The sequence below is a fragment of the Macaca nemestrina genome, chromosome 1 (genome assembly GCF_043159975.1).
Source record: "Macaca nemestrina isolate mMacNem1 chromosome 1, mMacNem.hap1, whole genome shotgun sequence".
NCBI lineage: Eukaryota > Metazoa > Chordata > Mammalia > Primates > Cercopithecidae > Macaca > Macaca nemestrina.
The window spans coordinates 194,363,341-194,386,258 of NC_092125.1; the positions used below are offsets into that span (position 1 = coordinate 194,363,341).

Here is a 22,918-nt window from a genome sequence, read left to right on the forward strand (position 1 = left end):
AGTTTCAGCCCCTTTACCTCCGAAGCCTCTAGCCCTTCTTGTTACTAAGTTAGCATTTGGCTGCTCTATTATAAAGCCGACTGTCTAGAGGCTGGAGGAAACAGAAGTGCCAGACTTGAATAGGGAGTGGAGAACTTCAAGGTTCACTTCTGTCATTTATTCATTTCGTGAGCTCAGGGAAATCACTTTCTCTTCTACTTTCCCATCTCAGTTTCTCCATCTGTAAAACAAAGGAGCTAGATATGATGACCGATTTTGCTTCCACCTCTGAAATTCTACCACTTAACCAGAAATTTCAGCATACTGTGACATAGTATGAAAAATTGGTCCCATTCTCTCAGAACCCAGTATCTCCAAGATTTCTAGTATCTTTTTACATAATGCTATTTGTTTAATCATGTAAGTAGGACAGATATCCTACATGTTCATGTTAATATCCGTTTTTTTTTTTTTTTTTTTTTTTTTGAGACAGGGTCTTGCTGTGTCACCCAGGCTGGAAAGCAGTGGTGCAATCATGGCTCACATGATCCTCCCACCTTAACCTCCCTAGTAGTTGGGGCTACAGGCATGTGCCACCATGCCTAATTGCTTTTTTAGTTTTAGTAGATACAAGGTCTTACTATGTTTCCCAGCCTGGTCTCAAATTCTGAACTCAAGTGATCCTCCTGCCTTGGTGCCCCATAGTGCTGGGATTATGGGCGTGAGCCACCATGCCCAGCCATATTAAACAAAATTAACAAGGATGAAAGAAAACAAAATCTATTAAGCTCTACAATTTATCCGTCAAGATATTTTGATTCGTATAATGCATTTAAGTACCTATAACATGATTATACTCCAGGGTAACATTTATAGATAAGGTAGTGCTTGAAAAGAAAATCAGGAAATACAAAATATTTGTTACTGCAAGCAATTTTAATACAAAAGTGTGTCTTGTTTTTAAACAGTTCATTGGTAGAGCTTCAGTTTCTGCCTCAATTAAAACCAATTGAGATAATCACACAGCAACATGGTCGGAGCTGAAGAACAGCAGCTAAAAAACAGGAGCCCCAGACAGCCCCTCTTCATGGTCACTTGGTCAGTTGACTTTATTACGCACAAAAAAAGACGAAAGCAAACGGGACTGGTTAACAAGTGTGCTGGTGAACTCCATTAAAGGACGAGCACGTGTTTGTCTTACGTCCACATTTTCAGAACAGGCTCATGGAATTCATTCCTCAGTTTGTGGGAAGTTGATCGACCATTTAAATAAATAGCAAAAAGAGTGGATAAAACAAATTTGAAATTCACAATGTCACCAACAAGCCTATCCCTTGCCAAGGGTCTGGGTCCTGGTGAACACAAGAGTTATTGGTGTCTAGGCTGGTAGGGAGCAACAAATCAAGTTTAAAACCCCAAATGTTCTGACGTTTTCTGAACATGTACATTTACCCCTGAATTCTAGCAGCCATTTGTCCTTTAAACACCCAGTACTGAAACAATATCCAAAGACAGTATTGCAATGAACTCCTTTTGCTGTATCATGTGCAAATGTTACTTAGATGAGGTTCCCTCTCTTTAGCTAAAAATCACAAAACATTAAACAATGGAAAAAGCAGTAATAAGTGCCCTCCCCTCAGTTCTTGCTAATTGAGGTGTCTATGATTTACAAAAAAAGAGTTCCTTAAACACTGCAGGATTCTTATTTTTTTTTAATATAATTTATCTTGCTGAGATAGCAAGTCAAGTTTATAAAGAAGATGCATTTAGGAATAATCCTAAAAGATAAAGCAGGTTTACAACCCTGCACCGCGCAGAAACCCTATTAATAGGCTTTTTTTTTTTTTTTTTTAATACACATTTGTATCTTGACCTTTTCACTTGTTTTTCTCAAATATTTCATTTCTGGGCCCCATCCATTACAGGGTTACCAGGAGGCAAATTTTATCTACATAAATATTCACATGAAAATAGTAACTTACAAAAAGAAAAAAAAATAAGGCAGCTTCATAACACAATTATTCTTTTACACTTTTAACAATATAACTTCTCCCGTTCAGAATAAATATACACCCAATGTACGGAGCAGGATTCAAAGTGGAGAGTGGCTTGGGGGTGCTTGGACAGTGTTATCGCTTGGGACCTGGAGTCCTAGGGGAGGCAGTGGTGGTCTTCTTAGACATGGTTGGGATTTTGGAAGGTTTGTTTAGCCCTCTCCTGGAGTTGCCTTGGCCCCCTGCAGCGCTGCTTTCTGAAGTGTCGGAACAAGCAGACTGTGTCTCTAAGAGGTCAAAGTCAGAGGCATCGCTTCCTCGCCGGCTGCTGGCTCGACTCCCGGCTCGACTCCCAGCCCGACTCCCAGGGCGACTGGCTGACTTTTTAGGATCTGGAATTCAAGAATCAAACAGCAGACTTACAGAGACGGCATGGGGTGGAAGAACAAGTGAGCAGAGGCTAGGGTTCTGATCCTGTGTGATCTTAAGCAAATCTCACAGCCTTTCTGCACCCCCGTTTCCTCATCTATACAGAAGTTGCTGAGGCCTTTTCTAGCTTTGTGATTCTACTTGAGAAGCTGTCTCCTAGGGATTAGAAAGCCACTTCTATCAGCAGCACTGTCACCTTCCATGCCCCCAAAGTGGAGGCAAGCAGGGTTGCTCAACCACCTCAGCACAGGTGGGTGAGCCTGCCAGCTGGGCTAATCCATGGGCAGGATGGATAGAGGCCAAATGAGGGGAAGCAGCCAGCAGGAAATGAAGGCAGATTCCTAGGTTCCCATGAGGAACAGTAGCAGGGGAACAGATGTGATCTTCCCCTGCCTTTCTCAGTTCAACAGCAGCCATCATAAGTATGATGTGTTGGAAACATTACTAGCAAGCTGCTCATCCCAACACTGGACTGGTGTCTGAGGAAGACCCACATTTCCTTTTACATTCTCTCAAATGAGATCATTTCTGATGAGAACGCATGGCCCAGCTTTTGGCTGTGGAAGCATCTCATCTCAGAAGGAAAGCTTAAAGCTAGTTGTAATGACAGAAAAAGTAAAGGTCACTTGAGCATCTGCACGTCTGTCTTTCTGGGCATTACACTAAGTGCCACTCTCATTACCGGCTCCTTGGGAGCAGTGAAACATTCCACACAGGCTGTTGTTTCCAAATTCTCAGCCTGGCTTGTAGGCCATGGGGCAGGTACTTACCTGCCCGGTTAGTTTTGGCACCTGTGGAGGCCGGGGAAGAACTATTGCTGGTATCACCAGCAAGGGATGTCCGACTAGAATGAAAAGTTGGTGTTGGTCGTTTCAACTTGCTACCTGATGATGAGATAACCTTAAAAAAAATAATAAAAAGGTCACATTTTACTTGGTAAAATCTTTGCTAGAAATTCAACTTTCAAAGGTCTCCAAACACCTCCTTACATTTGCTCAGTTGAAAAGCAAATTAAAAGTCCAGGAAAACAAAGATTTATCTTAAAGTATCCTAGGTCATATATTTTGATAATTCCCAAAATAAAAGTTTTATGTTCCAATTAAAAGTTTCAAAATGTCTTCAAATACCTTTTGTTTTACTAATTTCCACTATAAATGGAAAAAAAAAAATCCTCAGTAAGATTACAATAGTTACAACAAACGATTATGGTGAATGAGTAAAGGAAAAAGAAATTCGAATAATCCTAGGTATCAAGATTTTGGGGTTAAAAATTTGAAATGAGTTTTAGCCCCACCTATTTGATATGGAGATTCAAGTATTACTCCAATCTCTTAACACTAAGTAGGTGCAGTAACTTTAGTAAGATCTTTTAGTCATTATCCTTATTGATAAAATGCAGATAAAATTACCTAACTCGTGGATCAAATAAACTATGAGAAGCACATGACTGTGGGACTGAGACATCAGGAACAAGTCTGTGTGTGAAGAGCCTGGAGACCTGGGTTTGAGTCTGGGTTCCGGGACTGGTTGAAATCAACATCTGTCTTTGCTTCTCTCTTGGGAAATCAGGGATTAAATCCTGCCTCTCTGACTTCATTTCTACCACACTCCTCATCAGTCCATCCCAGCCACACTGGCTTCCTTGCTGTTTCACCAATGGCCCAGTGAGGGTCCCCCAGTCTTGTCCCCTTGCTGTTCATTTTGCCTGGACTGTTGTTCACAATCACTACCCCCCAAGCCTACCCCAGATACGTGTGGCTGACCCCCTCATTCCCTGCGGAGGCTCTACTGAAAGGATGACCTTAGCAGAGAGGTCTTGCCTCACTACTCAGAACACTGCTTGTACACTTCTATTCTCTCCCCTGCTTCCTGTGTTCTGCACAGTACTCATCACTGTCTTACGTATGATATTACTTGTTCGTTGCCTGTCTCTCCTGCATTAAAGCATCAACTTCATAAAAGCAGGGACTTTGTTTTGTTCACTCTCACATCCTCAGCATGTAAAATTGTCTGGCACAGAAGAGGAACTCAATAACAACTTGTTGAACAAATAAATGATATATAGAAGCACTTCCCAAACTGGAAAAGAGCTATATATTATTATCACTGCTGCCAACAGGTGCTATGTTTCCTATTTAAGTGATGTTTTTTGGTTTTTTAGATAGTAGTCTTAACTGCAGGAAAAAGAATATTTTAAATGTGTGGGTTTTTTTGTTTGTTTGTTTTTTTGTTTTGAGACAGAGTCTTGCTCCATCACCCAGACTGGAGCGCAGTGGCATATTTCATAGCTCATTGCAGCCTTGACTGCCCAGGCTCAAGCAATCCTCCCACCTCAGCCTCCCTACTGGCTGGCTTATTTTTGTATTTTTTTGTAGAGACAGGGTTTCTCCATGTTGCCCAGGGTGGTCCTGAACTCCTGGGCTCAAGTGATCTGCTCACCTCAGCCTCACAAAGTGTTGGGATTACAGGGGTGAGCCACCTTGTCCAGACTTAAATCTGTGTGGGTTTTTTTCTTTTTTTTTTTTGAGACAGTCTCACTCTGTTGCCCAGGCTAGAGTGCAGTGGCACAATCTTGGCTCACTGCGACCTCTGCCTCCCAGGTTCCAGTGATCTCCTGCCTCAGCCTCCCTTGTAGCTGGGACAACCAGTGCCTCCACCACATCCAGCTAATTTTTGTATTTTTAGTAGATACGGAGTTTTGCCATGTTGGCCAGGCTGATCCTTAAACGTTTTAAACATCCATTATTTGACCTTGTCTCTACTTTGCTTTTTAAAAAACGAAAAAAAAAAAAAGAAAACACAACCACTTACGCCACATGCTACAGCATGCCATTCTAATTTTTCTTTGAAATCAATTACGTAAATTGTTTTCCAGGACCTTTAAGACGTTTATGCAAATAGAAGAGAAAAGCAACCCATCTCATTGTGTTTGCTGTGCTTCTTAAATTTATCAAGAAAAAGCATAAGCGACAGAAAGTGATTAACACTCAAGCACAAACTTTCCTGGCCACATAGGAGGAAGAGCACCAGTTTCAGAAGCTAAGGTTCCTGAGCACTGCTGCTGGAACACAACAGCTAGACCCCGGGCTAGAATTCCAAGTCAGAAGATGGCCTGGCTACAGAACACAATAAGTAAGGAAAGATGAAGCCTCAAAATGAAATGAAACAGAAAATAAAACCTTAAGACAGAACAAAAGCCCTGATTTATCAGAACTGTATGAGAATTTGTACCTCATCATTAAACATCTAAAATTTAAAACAGAACTTCTGAGATTTTTATGAAACTGGAGCCATTAAGGAAAGAAGAAAAGCAAGATGAGCAGGGTAAATCTAGGAGTTTAGTGGCAGTAGGTCCCCAGATCATACTCTAAACCAGATATGTTTCTGAACTGGAGTTTTAGCTTGGAGTAAAATGAACCTCTAAACAGCGGCTCATTCACAGCCATTGCCTTCTTGTACATCCCTTGTTTCCCTGGCTAAGGCTTTCTAAGACTGAAGGCAACACTGTCTTTTGAGGCACAAGAATCCAATGTTTCCCGGTAGGAGCTAGAATGCAAACTGCACTGCTATCAGACAAGCCACTAGTCCATGTTTTATTTCTAAAACACTGCTCTTCCAAAAGCGTTCAGGCATTTTAATGGCTGCACTTGAACATGCTTAATTGCTGGCATGTGTATTCAAATCAAGGCTACAGAAACTCAAGTGCCTAGGCCAAGAAATTCAGAAGCTAGAATGTGAGCCTCAGAGCAGTGTTCACTGGTGCTGTGCTTGGCTGAAGGAGACAGCACCCATGCCTCGGACCAGTGTGGTGTGGCAATACCAACCACCCTGGACATGTGTCTCAGGGTGGGTGGCGCCAACCACTCTTCTGTTCTAAGCAAAGATAGAACATTGTAGAACATGCGCCATAGTTGAATTTCAAGTGTTCATAACTCGTCTGAGTATCTGACATTTGGAGATTCCAAGAGGCCTGATTATAAATGATATCAATAAACAAATCTCCAAGAATGACCATCATTTACCATTCTGAACAAGTATCATTCTCAAGATTGTTATAAAGTTATTAAGTTATTAATCTAGTTTCAGGTATCTCTTATTTCTCTCCAATTTTGGTGAATCCGAGTTAGAAACCCCTGAAAACACTGGACTAGATGAATCAGCTGTGACAGCAAGCACCACAGAGATGGAAGAATGCAGGGATTCGTGTCAGGAAGAAGAGCTGGTCAAGTCCATTAGCGAGGGCCTTGTCTTGACTGTGTCCTCAGTCAGCAAAGCCATACTCTACCTCGGGGCTGGGCAGCTGGAGGTCAGGAGAATGGCTGTCCCTGATAGGGGTGCCAGCTTTACTGTTTACCAACCAGGGTTTGTCATAACAGCGAGAGAACTGAAGTGAAGTCTGTGAAACGGAAATCCAAAGGGAAGGATGGGAACAATTGAAAAAGGAACAAAAAGGGTGCACATTGGGAACAGAAAAAAATAGAAGATACTAAATTTTAAAGACACAGAAAACAAAATAAAATGCATGTTGGTCCATCAGGATGAGAAGGAACAGGCAGGCACTAACATCCTTTATACATAACCCATCGTAACATCAAACTTAGCTGTTAGCTCCACTGCACAGCCAGTGCCTGGATTTTCTTTCCTTTTCCCTTAAATTTTTAATTTTTTTATTTTTATTTTTTAGAGACGGAGTCTTACTCTGTTGCCCAGGCTGGAGTGCAGTGGTGCATTCATAGCTCACTGCAGTCTTGCATTTCTGGGCTCAAGAAATCCTCTTGCCTGAGCCTCCTGAGTAGCTGGGACTATAGGTGCTCACCACTATGCTAGGCTAAATTTAAAAATTAGAGATGATAAATTTAGAAATTTGTAGAGATGGTCTTGCTATGTTGCCCACGCTGGTCTTGAACTTCTGGCCTCAAGGGATCCTCCCACCACAGCTTCCCAAAGGCTGGGATTACAGGCATGAGCCACTGTGTTCAGCCTGGATTTTCAAAAGTAGTAACACTGGACGGGCTCAAACTTAAAGTGAGAACATGAGGAAATAAACATTTCTGACATAACCAGGCTGAGTGCATATTTTAATAAATGTCCTTTGGAGTCATCTTAAAGGCCATATATCTGTGTACTGCTAGGAATAGGGCAGCCTTGGTCTGTATATTTTCATGTTTTATTTATTTATTTATTTATTTATTTTTTTTTGAGACGGAGTCTTGCTCTGTCACCCAGTCTGGAGTGCAGTGGCCGGATCTCAGCTCACTGCAAGCTCCACCTCCCGGGTTTACGCCATTCTCCTGCCTCAGCCTCCCGAGTAGCTGGGACTACAGGCGCCCGCCACCTCGCCCGGCTATTTTTTTGTATTTTTTAGTAGAGACGGGGTTTCACCGTGTTAGCCGGGATCGTCTCTCGATCTCCTGACCTCGTGATCCGCCCATCTCGGCCTCCCAAAGTGCTGGGATTACAGGCTTGAGCCACCGCGCCCGGCCTCATGTTTTATTTATAAAACAAAACATTTTTATTTTTATTTCTTCTCCTCACTGGAGTCTTTCAGAGGCTACCGTGAACAATGAACATCTGTGAGGGTGGGAGTAGGGAAGAAGGGCATAATGGAGATCAGTACGTACCTTGGTTCCACTGGCTGGGGTGGCTGGAGAAGATGGCATGGATGTACAGCTGTGGTTACTCTGACTAGCACTGGAGCTGGAACGAGTAGGGGAAGCTGCCCGGGAAGATGGTTTGGACCTTCGACCCCGTGAGCGGAAGGGGGTCATTCCCTGGGATGCCCCCTCTGGTAGGATGAATTTCTCTCTAAGTTCAATGTTAGTTCTACCTCGTGCTAAAAAGGAAATAAACACACACACAATATCAGTTATTCTCAAAAATGTATCTTTGATGGCTATACAGTGGCTTGACCCCATGATAACAGTTATATAAGTTATATAGGTTTAGTATCATCTGTGGGTTCTTCAAAAATAGAGACAAACTCATGACACATCAGCCTTGTCAAGGTTCCTACCCATAGCAGATATGTTAACTGTATAATAAGCAAGTCTCTGTGTATAAAGAAGGACCAGCCCACTCTGCTGTTAGTGTCTTGCTTTGCCACTGTCCCTGGAGTAAGCACACTGTGACTACTAGAGGTAAAGCAGATGCAACAGTTCACAAACCTCTGAAATTAAATCAAAAGCCCTCTTTTCTCTCTCATAGTACATGTGTACTTTTTGCTCAATTTTTGCAGGATAGAGTAGAGAAAAATATTACTGAAATTGACATTGTTTAGACTCTTCTATTTGAATTCAGTCAGTAACAATCCTAAAGAAAGGAGTCCAGGAACTCAGGACAGTAAAAAGATCAGGAGAGAATCATTAAGAAGTAAACATGTAGGTGGGGAGAGAGAGAGACATCAAGACCATGCACAAAACTTGCTAGTGAGAAACTGTTAAGTGAAAAACTGAAAGAAGTAAAAGGCTAAAGGAGCAACTGCAAGTAGGAGAGGAACATCAAGATGCAAAGAACATGGAGATAGCACGGGAAGCCAGTTAGCGCTGTCTTGTGGCTTTCTGGGGCTGCACAACCAGAACTTAAAATGCGGATTCCATTGGAAGATCTTACGCACAGCCAACACAAATGTTAAATGCGAAAGATGCTACTAATTTAAAAGACATAATCCCTCTAGAATATGTTCTTAGATTATTTCTCACTGTAAGATGTAATCCTGCAGAAACCCTCTACCTCCTCATCCACTCTAAACTGTGCACTCTTTACAAAGTACTAGACACAGCTAAACAAATGGGACTGCTGGAGAAAAGGCAATCATTATGAGCAAAATATTTGTCATTCTTTTCTATAACAGATGTTTAACTGGTCAGAAACCATAAATCTAGAAGGTGGCAGGAAATTTTGTCCACTTTCTCTTCTGTCCTACCCCATATGGCCCTCAAGGAATTTGAGGAATTTTGGTAGAATCAGGTTTTAAATCAGGTTACGTAAGTGTCCAAGCAGCATGGTTCCAAATTCCTAAATCAAATCCAAATTCTTCTCAATATATTATATGCTGACAGAACATAGCAAAGTATCAGCTTAAAAGCACTCACTTGGATATCAAAACCTCTGAGTTATAGTCTAAGCTCTGTTGCCAACTGTGATTTTTTCCTGCTCTGGCCTCAGTTTCCTCAGGCTCACCAGAGACGATCAGGTCAACCGGTCTCTAAGAGCCCTGTTGTCTAGATGATCTATGACTTAATGGTCCCTGAAATGCTAAACTGTTTCCTTCCATGATCCAGTGTGTCCTTCCTCCTCAAGTCTCAACTATACATGACCCTTGGCCGAGCAAAGTGGCTCACGTCTGTAATCCCAGCACTTTGGGAGGCCAAGATGGGTGATCACTTGAGGCCAGGAGTTCGAGACCAGCTTGGCCAACATGGCAAAACCCTGTCTTTACTAAAAATACAAAAATTAGCTGGGCATGGTGGTGCATGCCTGTAGTCCAAGATACTCAGGAGGCTGAGGCAGAAGAATCTCTTGAACCCAGGAGGCAGAGGTTACAATGAGCTGAGATCACGCCACTGCACTCCAGTCTGGGTGACAGAGTGAAACACCATCTCAAAAAAAAAAAAAAAAAAAAAAAAAAAAAAAAAGTTCACTTCTGAGCAAACGCTGCCAGAAAAAAAAAAAAAAAAAAAGATGTAAGAGGAAAACTTTGAAATTGCATTGCAGTTGAAGGAAGTGACATTTTAAATGTTTTAGGAAGGGCATTCTCCAATACCATAACAGTGATATGTTCCCTATGCACTGCACAGTTCACAGAATGTGCAATAATGCACCTGACCGTAATTAGCATCCCTATGTTACAGAGAAACTGAAGTACTCACAGAGGCTGAGGTCAAGCAAAGTGGCAGTAGAGGTGGACCTACAACTCATGTCTTCCACTTGACTTGTCCTCTTTGTCCTCCGACCCCCAAGCCATTCCCAGCCTAGCTTTCTGCATCACCACCTACACTCGCTGTCTCCACTCCTCCCCTCAGACCACTCACGCTTCCATCCCCACCACTCACAGAAATAGCTCTGGCAAAGGTCACTGACAACCTCTATCTCAGGAGGGCAATGAAAATTGCTTAATGGCTCATGCCTGTAATCCCAGCACTTTTGGGAGGCTCAGGCAGAGTGCTCGAGCCCAGGTTGGAGACCAGCCTGGGCAACATGGTGAAACTCCAACTCTGCAAAAAATTAACAAATTAGCTAGGCATGGTGGCATGTGCCTGTAGACCCAGCTACTCTGGAGGCTGAGGTAGGAGGATTGCTTGGGCCTGGGAAGTCAAGGCTGCAGTGAGCTGTGATCACGCCACTGCACTCTAACCTGGGTGAGAAAGACGCTGTCTCAAAAACCAAAATGACAACAAAAGTCACTTAATCTCACAACCCAAGGGACATCACTATTATAATGTTGGTGTGTCTTACTCCTTTGCACATCTGTGTGTGTGTGTGTGTATACACACATACTAAGTGTATGTATATATGTATACTAAGTGTATACGTGTGTGTATATGTGTATATATGTGTGTGTATATATATCTCTAAGAGGGAGAACGGGACTGTGGACAGACCCAGTGGACACCCATGTTTTGGAAGTGCGCAGGGAGGAGCTGTCAGCAAGGGAGCAGGCGTCCTTGAAGCCAGGGGAGGACAGGGTTTCAAAAACACTGACCTGACCTCAGGTGATCCACCCGCCTCAGCCTCCCAAAGTGCTAGGATTACAGGCGTTGAGCCACCCCAGAAACTTTCCTCCATGCCCTACATGTCTCATGCAAAATTTTAACTAGCTGCTATGTATTATTTCATCATATGGATGTGAATTTATTTAACCAGTCCAATATTGCATTTTTGTTTAAATATTTTAAACATTGTAGCCAATGCTATGACAATTTGTAAAACATTTTGCATGTATCCACTATATTTCCTTAGAATAAATTTCTTTTTTCTTTTTTGAGACAGAGTCTTGGTCTGTTGCCCAGGCTGGAGTGCAGTGGCCCAATCTTGGCTCACTGTAACCTCTGCCTTCTGGGTTCAAGCAATTCTCCTGCCTCAGCCTCCTGGGTAGCTGGGACTACAGGCGCCCGCCACCACGCTTGGCTAATTTTTCGTATTTTTAGTAGAGACAGGGTTTCACCGTATTAGCCAGGATGGTCTCGATCTCCTGACCTTGTGATCTGCCTACCTTGGCCTCCCAAAGTGCTGGGATTACAGGCGTGAGCCACCGCGCCCAGCCTAGGATAAATTTCTACATGTAGATTTTCTGGGGAGAAATTACATGATGTTTTACCTTAGGTAAAAACATCAACTGATAAATGTCAACCATGTGTCAAGGTTGACAGATGCCAGCTGATTCCAAAATGTTATACTAGTGTACATTCTCCAAAATAATATGAGTATATTAAATTTACTTCATTCTGGCCAATTATTGTGCTATGAGCATAAGTGCATACAGGAAAAAAATCTGACAATTTGTTAGGTAAAAGCATCTCTCCGCTGTTGTAACTTGCACGTGGAGGGTTACTACACGCTGCTCTCTTGGTTTTGAAACCCTGTCCTCCCCTGACTTCAAGGACGCCTGCTCCCTTGCTGACCTCTCCTCCCCACCCACTTCTAAAACATGGGTGTCCTCTGGATCTGTCCACAGTCCCGTTCTCCCTCTTAGACTCCACCTGCTGATGACCTCACCCACTGAGGCTTCAGTGCCACCATACAGTCACACCCAACTCCAAATGTATTAGCAGGGCAGGCCTTCCTGCTGGATGCCAGAAGTTATATCCAATGGCTGATAAGACATGACCAGAGCTGGGAACCAAAACCCTGGCACCAACGTAGGTCCCTCCCTCCCGAGGACAGTTCAGTCTATTGATTCTACCTCGAATGCCTCTTGAATCCCTGAGCCTGTGCACGCCCCCTTGCACTCAGGTGTTTCATGGAGCACCCCCTCCCCACTGGGTATCTGTAGCAGCCTTCCCACTGGCCTCCTTGTTTCTCATCTCACCACCCACCCAGCCCTCACTCATTCTCTCACTCTGAAGAATGCATTTTTTTTCTTTTTTTTTTTTTTGAGATAGGGTCTCACTTCGTCACTCAGGCTGGAGTGCAGTGACGCAAACATGGCTCACTGTAGCCTCCACCTCCCAGGCTCAAGCAATCCCCCGACCTCAGCCTCTCAAGTAGCTGGGACTATAGGCATGTACCACCTTGCCTGGCTAATTTTTGTATTTTGCAGAATAAATTTCTCAATGAAAATCTGTTAACAGTTCAGAATCCTTCCATAGTGTTTCACTGCTTATAGCAGAATTCACCAAGTGAGGTTTTCTAGGGTTTTCCTACAAAAGGGGTTTGGTCCTCTGTATTTCCCTGCTTGGGAGAGCTTTAACTCAGCATCTCCCAAATGCATTTGACCATGACTTTTCATTTTTTTTGAGCACCACATCTTGGGGACTAGGAAGGCACAATGTGGCAAGTACCCAGGACCCAGTGGTCTGGCATCCATCACCTGGCCCCTGATGCTGACCCCTGTCCAGAGTCTTATCTGGTCGCTAACCTTGTACACTTGGCTGCAGTTCCATGGGACTACTTGTCCTCTTACTTTTTCAGCTGCTGACACTTCTGTTCATATGAACATGGGGTTTCTGTACTGAGAACGTCCAGATCCCTTTTCCTGTCTGGTCAAGTGTTACCTCCTTTAAGATGTAGCTGAAGCAACACCTCCTTTTCCTTTTTCAAAACCTTTTTTCTTGAGATAGGGTCTCACTCTGTCACCCAGACCAGAGTGCAGTATATACACACATACACTGACACACACACACACACAAAATTTATTTTTATTTATTTATTTATTTATTTAAAAAAATTTTTTTTTGAGACGGAGTCTTGCTCTGTCACCCAGGCTGGAGTGCTGTGGCCGGATCTCAGCTCACTGCAAGCTCCTCCTCTCGGGTTCACGCCATTCTCCTGCCTCAGCCTCCCGAGTAGCTGGGACTACAGGCGCCCACCACCTCGCCCGGCTAGTTTTTTGTATTTTTTAGTAGAGACGGGGTTTCACCGTGTTAGCCAGGATGGTCTCGATCTCCTGACCTCGTGATCCACCTGTCTCGGCCTCCCAAAGTGCTGGGATTACAGGCTTGAGCCACCGCGCCCGGCCTTTTATTTAGTTATTTTTTGAGATGGCGTCTTGTTCTGTCGCCCAGGCTAGAGTGCAGTGGCACAATCTCAGCTCACCACAACCTCCGCCTCCTCGGTTCAAGCGATTCTCCTGCCTCAGACTCTCGAGTAGCTGGGGTTACATATGTACACCACCAGGCCCAATTAATTTTTGTATTTTTAGTACAGACAGGGTTTCACCATGTGGGCCAGACTGGTCTTGAACTCCTGACCTCGGGTGATCTGCCCGGCTCAGCCTCCCAGAGTGCTAGGATTACAGGTGTGAGCTATCGTGCCTGGCCATATATTTATTATTATTATTTTTTGAGACAGAGTCTCCCTCTATTGCCTAGGATACAGTGCAGTGGCATAGTCTTGGCTCACTGCAACCTCTAGCTACTGGATTCAAGCAATTCTCCTGCCTCAGCCTCCCAAGTAGCTGGGACAACAGGCTCATGATACCATGCCCGGCAAGTTTTTTTTGTATTTTTAGTAGAGACTGGGTTTCACCATATTGGCCTGGCTGGTCTCGAACTCCTGACCTCATGATCTGCCCACCTCGGCCTCCCAAAGTGCTGGGATTACAGGAATGAGCTGCTGCACCCGGACTATATTTATTTTTAAAACAGAGATGGGGTCTTGCTATGTTGCCTAGGCTGGTCTTAAATTTTTGGCCTGAAGTGATCCTCCCCACTAGGCCTCCCAAAGTGTTGGGATTATATGTGTGAGCCACTATGGCCGGCCCAATACGTCCTTTTCCTGATACCTTCTCCATCTTAATGGGCAGTCATCTCTTCCTCTCTTGCTCTCTCAACTATTCATTTTACCAAATAGAAGGGCATGTATTCACATGTTTGTTCCCTGCACTAGGCTGAGAGCTTCTGCAGGCAGGGACCATCATCTTAATTTACCTTTGGATCCCAGTGCCAGGCTTGCATTTAGGGTTTCAGTAAGTATCCGTGAAACAGAGTAGCCTCTGTTTCTCTGAAATAGCCTCTGAAAACAATAGTCTCTCAACAGTTTCAAGGAACAGATCTCGCAACCTTCATGAACTCACTAAGAAGTGCTTCCATTAAGAAGTGCTCATTATTTCATGGGGATGAAGAACAGAAGCACCAAGCTGTGTTAAAGTGAGGAGTCAGCGGCCAGTGAGGCTCACTCTCTCGCTGTGTGACCTGCTCTCTTGCACACCAGCCACAAATGCAAATCCATGAATTTTCATGACTGAAACCACAAGGTTAAATTTGTGACTGCCAACATCTACTACATATAGACTGTTAAAGCAATTTAAAAGAGCAGATAGAATAGCTTTCCATAAGAAAGATAGTACAAGAAGGAAGATTATCCCATGTTAACGGCAACACATTGAACCTGTGCATTTTGTGATCTGAGAATCTGTTTAATTCTATCACAGGATCCTATGCTGATCTCCTATGTCATGACCCTGTTAGTCCCAGAGGCTATCATGAGGTAGGCACATTGTAACGCCTCATTAAATGACTGCTGAGGGCCCAAAGGGTGTCTCACTTGCTTTCCTAGCTGGGTGCATGCAGGATGCTGGGAAAATACAGTTTGTCATTCTTCTTAGGGTACGCTTACACATCATAACGAAACAAATAAACATAACGAGACAGTCCCTGTTTTCACAGGGAAATCTCTAGTCAATGGTCACCTCTTGGTATAGTATTTCACTGGCTAGAGATGCAAAGATGTGTGAACAATTCCCTATCGTCATCCTTCCAGGTTACTACAGCCATGCCAAAGGCACGCAATATAAGCATTAAGGTAATCTGAGACTGTAAACAGTGGTTAGCTAGCTCCTGCACGCTTCCATGATGCCTCATTTAGAAGGTCTAAACTTGCCAGGTGCAGCGGCTCACGCCTGTAATCCCAGCACTTTGGGAGGCCGAGGCCGGCGGATCACGAGGTCAGATCCAGATCATCCTGGCTAACATGGTGAAACCCCGTCTCTACTAAAAATACAAAAAAACTAGCCGGGTGTGGCGGTGGGCGCCTATAGTCCCAGTGCTGGGGAGGCTGAGGCAGCAGAATGGTGTGAACCTGGGAGGCTGAGCTTGCAGTGAGCCGAGACTGTGCCACTGCACTCCAGCCTGGGTGACACAGCAAGACTCTGTCTCCAAAAAAAAAAGAAAAAGTAAGTTCTAAATTCAAGTGAAAAATAAAAATAATGGCTTACTTAAATTGGGGTTTTAGAGTCTTGTCTTCTCCCTTTTATTTTCCTTCCTCTCTCTGTAATTTCCATCTTCTTGGTCTTTATGCTCTTAAGCTCACAACAGTAAAATTCCCATATTTCTGGTGATCTCATCTCGGTCAAGAGACCAATGAATAATTAATTTATGCTAAGCCATGCCTAGCTAATATTAGCTTAGTATGCTATAACTCACATGGATATTTGCATTTTATTTTTGTTTTTGTTTTGAGACGGAGTCTTGCTCTGTCGCCCAGGCTGGAGTGCAGTGGCGCTATCTCGGCTCGCTGCAAGCTCCACCTCCCGGGTTCACGCCATTCTCCTGCCTCAGCCTCCCGAGTAGCTGGGACTACAGGTGCCCGCCACCACGTCCGGCTAATATATTTTGTATTTTAGTAGAGACGGGGTTTCACCGTGTTAGCCAGATGGTCTCGATCTCCTGACCTTGTGATCCGCCCGTCTCGGCCTCCCAAAGTGCTGGGATTACAGGCGTGAGTCACCGTGCCCGGCCAAGATATTTGCATTTTAAAAGAAAATATTTGAAGATGCAAGGCAATGAAACAATTCTTGGTAAGGAACATTTTATATACACCACTTGGAAGAAATGAAAGCTATTTCTTCAGAAATAAACTTAAAAGCGGCCAATTTTAAGAATTAAAAAAGGTGTTAAGAGGGCAATTAATACTTTGATAAGCTAGAAAAGGCTGGGATGGGAGGAGGCGACAACAAACAATAAACGGAAGCTGTGAAAACTGATTTCTGGGGCAATCCCAAAAGTAAAAAGTAAACATTTTTCTCAAACTAGAAGGAAACACCAAATTCTAATTAAGCAAAATTTATGTACTAGCACTTGAATTTAGTAGTAAAGGTACTTTTAATGTTTACATTGATTCAAATATTTTCCTAACATTGGGTATTATAAAGTTAAAAAAAAGAGAAGATACCTAGTACTTGGTTGACTACTGTGATAGGATTTTCCCCCTCACCATTCTTTTCACTGGAGAAAAGATCTACCATTGAACCTGCAGAACCAGACCATGATGGCAGCCACCTCAAGCTCAGTTCATCAACCACCAAAGAGGCTGTCTTTGCTAAGGGAGTTATGCTGGCCACCTGACATTGGCTGGTGCGGGCATGTTAAAATTCAGTTCTAACCTATTGTTTAACGGCTATAGGGTTTCAGTTTTGTAAGACGAAGAGACTTCTGTGGGTGGATGGTGGTGACGGTAGTACGACACAAATGTACTCAGTCTTGTACTTAAAAATGGTTAGGGTGGTAAATTTTATGTTATTTGTATAACAATCTGAAAAAAATCAGTTCTATGCCAAAATGTGTCTTTTAAATCTTCATAAATGAAATTTCTTAGATCTTCACTTATCTGGGGGAGCTAATATGTCTAATGATCAAAAACATACACAGTACCTTAGGTACAGGTATACCTATTATCTAGGCAGGAGCACTGGTTTTCTCTCCATCCAAAACATCATGATTTCCTGCGCCATGGATAAATTCAGAAACTGAAATATCTGATTTTCACAGTACCAGGAGATTGGCAAATCTAGCTAGCAAAATATTTTCATTTTTTTACACATGACTAAAGCAATATGCAGTTTGAGATACGTTCTACCTTTTAAAAAAGCTGTGTAAAGGGAGGTAAGAAATGATAGTGCACACTGGTGTTAAGAACCTTGTCATGCACTTTGTACTGTCCTCAGTATAGCATTCTCTGTGGTCCAGAGACCCAAGGAAATATGCAACATCAATGAGTACAAAACCTACTGTAAGCAGTGTTTCCAGAAGTCATATTAATCCTTATAGAACTTCCAATACAGTTTTTCAAATAACTTTGTTCTCTTCTCAACCTTCACACCCTTCTACCTTATTATAATCCATCCTAGTCCCTAGGTGTTCATTGCCTAGAACCATTTTTTATTTGATTGAAGATAGCACATCCTGCCCATCGCTAATAAAGTTATGAAATTTAAAACTTCTGGAGAGTTCTGTCCACAGTCAATGGATTGAGATGATTACTGAGCTCCAGGAGGGCACTCCTGGAGAGACACAGGAAAGTCTTACCTTGTTTGCTCCAAGGGATGCTAAAAAAGGTGACTAGCTTTCATAGAAAATAGCTTCTAGATGGCCCTCCCCAATTTCCTTGGGATTCCAAATTTCAGATACTAAGATAAGGACAAAGCAAGCAGTGTTCTCCTGGGCCAGCAGCATGATGTTATCACAAACAGAGCAGGCAGCAAAGAAACGGCAATCAAGGATTCCAAAATGCCACATGCAATATATCTTTTTTTTTTTTTTTTTTTTTTTTTTTTGAGACGGAGTCTGGCTCTGTCGCCCAGGCTGGAGTGCAGTGGCGCGATCTCGGCTCACTGCAAGCTCCGCCTCCCAGGTTCACGCCATTCTCCTGCCTCAGCCTCCCGAGTAGCTGGGACTACAGGCGCCCACAACCGCGCCCGGCTAATTTTTTTGTATTTTTAGTAGAGACGGGGTTTCACCGTGGTCTCGATCTCCTGACCTTGTGATCCGCCCGCCTCGGCCTCCCAAAGTGCTGGGATTACAGGCGTGAGCCACCGCGCCCGGCCGCAATATATCTTTTATTTAGTCCCATCATACATGACAGGAAAAATGGACCTTATTCATAGATTTGAAAAGGAATAAAGTTGTTTTACTGAGTTAAAGTTAAAATGGCATATATTGTTTCTCATTAAAGCAATAAAAGACGACTTTTAAATTCTAAAACTAAATACTTTCAAGTTTTTATCAGAAAGTGTTTTCAAAGTTAATTTTTTGTAGACAGAGTCTTGCCCTGTTGCCCAGGCTGGAGTGCAGTGGCACGATCATGGCTCACTGTAGCTTTGAATTCCTAGGCTCAAGCAATACTCCCACCTCAGCCTCCAGAGTAGCTAGGACTACACAGGTGTGTACCACCATGCTTAGCTAATTAAAAAAAATTTTTTTTGGAGACGGGGTTTCACTATGTTGCCCAGGTTGGTCTTGAACTCCTGAGCTCCAGCAATCCTCCTGCCTCAGGCTCCCAACCTACTGGGATTCCACTGTACCTGGCCCCAATTTTTCTTAAAAAAGGAACATCTAATGAAAATTATTACTGCTGAACTTTTACTCTGGTTTACTGTAGTAAACACAGAATGAATTAAAATAAGAGGAACTACTTATGGGCATATCTGAATTCATGTGAAAACTGCTGTGTTTAGCTCTGTCCTCACTCAATGCTTCAGAATATGACTATAAATCATTTCCAAAGAAGTTATGTACTGTACAGTAAACATTTCTGCTAGGTTTATAAATAAACCTTAATAATTATGCAGGCTGATCCAATAATAAACACACACAAAGGTGTGTCAGTCTCTGAAACATGTAACATGCTGGCTAGGGGCACATACTCTAGACTCTGATTGCCTTGAATTTGAATCTCATCTCTGCCATTTACTAGTTGTTGTCTTTGGGCAAAATATTTATGTTTTCTATGCCTCAATTTCCTATTCTGTAAAACACAGATAAAAGCATCTACACCTCATATGAGGCATAAATGTGTTACTTGTAAAGTACTTGTAACAGTCTGTGGCACATAAAACTATACAAGTATTTGTTAAATAGAAACTCAAAACAAATTCCATGGACAGTCTCAACAGTATTTTATGCACCATCAACTTGAGTAGTTAGAAAAGCTATGGTTTGGCCATTTCAAGCATTCATGAATGCAGCAGATACACAGAACCAAGAGATGTTACAGTTTAAGAAGCAAAGCCATTCTCAATGGGCTAGGGTGTGAGGAAGAGGGACAAAGCTTAAAAGCCAACCTATGGGAGACTGACTGGAAATCGAAGAGCTGGAATCAGAGCGCTTTATTTTACTCCCAGGATGGTGAACTAGAATAAAAAATATGTAAACACAAAGAAACAGAGACAGGGCAGGAAACGCAGAAACTAGTCAAGAAAGACAAATTGGCAGACAGTGGGGGAGCCTCTTGTGCACCCACATGCAGCTCTGCTAACAGGAAAAAGGCAAGGACACAGCTGAAGAGGATTTAGCAATTGGAATTGGTCATCTCTTCCCTGTTGCAGTTCCCACACACCCCCTAGCTGCAGGTGCCACCACTCATTAAATTGACAGTTTCCTTATGCTTCTGGGCTGGTGGGCCAGCCTTTTCACATTTAATAGAAAGACAACCCATGGTCTTGCTTAGGTGGCCACCTGCCTTACAAGTGAATGGGCTTACACGTAGGTGTCTTCATCCTCCCTCCTGGTCTAGGGGGCTCACCAGTTCTTCCCTGGATGAGAAGGGCCTAACACCCTCCCTGAGTGTCAGTCACAGGAATTACAGGCAAAGGGATCTGAGGCACTAAGAGGGAACCTAAAGGGCATCACCAGGCTCCTTTCTAGGATAGTGTTAATTTAATACCCCAAACTGAAACATTCAAGTAACACCAATACATTCTTTTTTTTTTTTTTTTTTTTTGAGACGGAGTCTCGCTCTGTCACCCAGGCTGGAGTGCAGTGGCCCGATCTCAGCTCCCTGCAAGCTCCGCCTCCCGGGTTCACGCCATTCTCCTGCCTCAGCCTCCCGAGTAGCTGGGACTACAGGCGCCCGCCACCTCGCCCGGCTAGTTTTTTGTATTTTTTAGTAGAGACGGGGTTTCACCATGTTAACCAGGATGGTCTCGATCTCCTGACCTCGTGATCCGCCCGTCTCGGCCTCCCAAAGTGCTGGGATTACAGGCTTGAGCCACCGCACCCGGCCTCACCAATACATTCTTAATTCTCATTACTGCATTCCTCTAGACCTACCTCCCCAAACGGCATCAACCTCTTCAGCTTTTTCTCCCTGGCCTATGCTGGCACCCCTGAGTTCTAATCTGTGCTAGTGGGATGACACCTGGGCAGCTTAACAAAATAAAAACAGACAGACCCCACCATCAGTGCTTCCTGTAATAAAAGATCACTGCTGGGGGCATAGCTAACACGTAATTCATGCTCAGAATGTTTCCTTACCTCGGCAGGGATCATTTTTCACTAAAAATTCATCCAAGGCCATCCATCCTCCACCAACGCGGACCATCACGGTGCTGCGCAGAATACGGACCAGCCGCAACTGCTGAGAATCCCCAAACTGTAGAATCAAAAGGAAATTTAATTAATATATATGTCTTAAAGTAGATCTGTATTTTTCTCCCAAAGCAGACTGTATTCAGACAGGAATGACAATTTGATAGCTATGGGAGAATTTTTAACTCTCACAATTTTGCATTTTTATATATTTCACAAAAGGATTTTAAAAATAGAAAAGCAGAAATATCAACCTGAAGACTGGTGTCTTGATATACTTTTTTCTTTGTGAGACAGAGTTTCATTCTTGTTGCCCAGGCTGGAGTACAATGGCATGATCTCGGCTTACTGCAACCTCTGCCTCCCAGGTTCAAGCGATTCTCCTGCCTCAGCCTCCCAAGTAGCTGGGTTTATTAGGCGTGTGCCACCACGCCCAGCTAATTTTTATATTATTAGTAGAGACAGAGTTTCACCATGTTTGTCAGGCTGGTCTCGAACTCCTAACCTTGTGATTTGCCAGCCTCAGCCTCCCAAAGGGCTGGGATTATAGGCATGAGACACTGCACCCAGCCAATATACTTTCTATTGGGATAAAATTAACTTTTAATGGTCACACCACTGCCTCTGCACCAAAAGGAGAGGTAGGAAGGCAGACAAAGTGTTAGGTCATTTGATTTTTTTAAAAGAGATTCTGCCCAATTAAAAATTCATATTCTTGGTATGCTAATTTGTTTTCCTAAAAGAAAGATGGTGGATGTCAACTTCTGAATACAGTATGCTTTAAAGCTAAATGGAAAATAGCAAATACTTTTCAAGCCTTAAGGAAACCTTTGCAAAGCATCATTATTACAAGCTTAGAAGAAAATTTGATTTTCTGCATCAGGTTTTCAGAAATAAACCCGAAGTATTTGCTAATTGCAATGTCACCAGAAGAAAAGTTTCTTCAGCTGAACAAATGATTAGGTCATATTTATACTAAAATTGAGTTGAAGCAATGAAAAATTGCAGCTCCCACGATGATTATAAACAGTATCCAATAATCATTTTAGATGCTAAAACAAGCATTTCTGATTATTTATGTTTTCCCTTTTTTCTTGCCCAAACATTCCTACTTCCCAGCTCTAAACATTTGGAGTTTCTCATGGCATAAATTATCCTCTTTCCAAAATGAAGTAAGGAGCAACAAAAGAGAAGTATGCAGAGTTTCCAAAACAAACAAACATTTGGTTGGAGAAATGGAATTCCTAAAATTATTTAATTCAGGGGTTCCTCAGGTATGGAGGTGGTAGGATTTTCAATGTTATAAAGGACAACTCTAACTTTAAAACAAGGCAGAAAAACTGAAAATGCAAGAAAGGATATCTGAGGCCATATAGCCTTCCTCCCTCAAAATTAATATATTTGTGGTAATTCTCTATATTCCTTAGCTGCTCTGACTCAAATGCACTATTTGCATGGGCAAGGCGATTGAAAAATACCGTATCCTCCCTCCCAGCCCTTTACTTTGAAAATAAAAGTAGTCCCACACCTCTCATCTGATACAATTTAAACATGTTTATACAAAGTGACTATAGCAAAACCACTGTGTGGTAGCAGCAGCACTGAACCCAGACTTGAAAGAGAATACACCTCCTGTCTTGGGAAGGAAGTTGCCCCCCCCCAGACTCTGTGAGAGCCCCCCTCCCAAAAGTTGGGCCCCACAAGTGAAAATGGGAAGCCCTGTGGGAGGTTCTGAGACATGGAGGATTCCACCCAAGAGCAGTGCTGGCCTGAATCACTGCAAAGGGTCTTCTCTGGATGGGTGAGAGGCAGGGAGTATGCGCCTGTGCCCCAGGGTGAATCAGGAAGGAAGCCCGGGAGTACTTTATTCTTGGAATACTGTGTACTATAATTTATCACTCCATTTATTTCATGTCCCCCCCCCAACTTAATTTCTCACTAAAGCTCTCTTTGAAAGATTCTAACTTGTTTCTGCTAAGTTATGGGGGAAAGGAGGTTTGACCAAGCCAGCAGCCACTGTAGCTGGGGAGGTTGAGGCCAGAGTCACGAGTGGTG

The 22,918-nt window shown here is 43.1% G+C and overlaps 1 protein-coding gene across 25 annotated transcripts in view; it reads right to left on the minus strand.

The window, feature by feature from the left end:
* Positions 1-896: 896 nt before the first annotated feature.
* LOC105494777 (microtubule actin crosslinking factor 1) overlaps positions 897-22,918 on the minus strand; it is a 390,378-nt gene continuing 368,356 nt past the window's right edge. For 15 of the 25 annotated variants that reach the window (XM_071095727.1, XM_071095735.1, XM_071095721.1 and 12 more), the window contains 6 exons: positions 20,810-20,927; positions 19,618-19,686; positions 8,024-8,235; positions 6,688-6,798; positions 3,173-3,302; positions 897-2,365 (listed from right to left, as the gene is read on the minus strand). In XM_071095727.1, coding sequence (XP_070951828.1) covers positions 2,109-2,365; positions 3,173-3,302; positions 6,688-6,798; positions 8,024-8,235; positions 19,618-19,686; positions 20,810-20,927 — 897 coding nt within the window. In that variant the 3' untranslated portion in view covers positions 897-2,108. The remainder of the gene's footprint in view (positions 2,366-3,172; positions 3,303-6,687; positions 6,799-8,023; positions 8,236-19,617; positions 19,687-20,809; positions 20,928-22,918) is intronic. The other 10 variants (XM_071095752.1, XM_071095711.1, XM_071095708.1 and 7 more) reach the window with 3 other exon arrangements.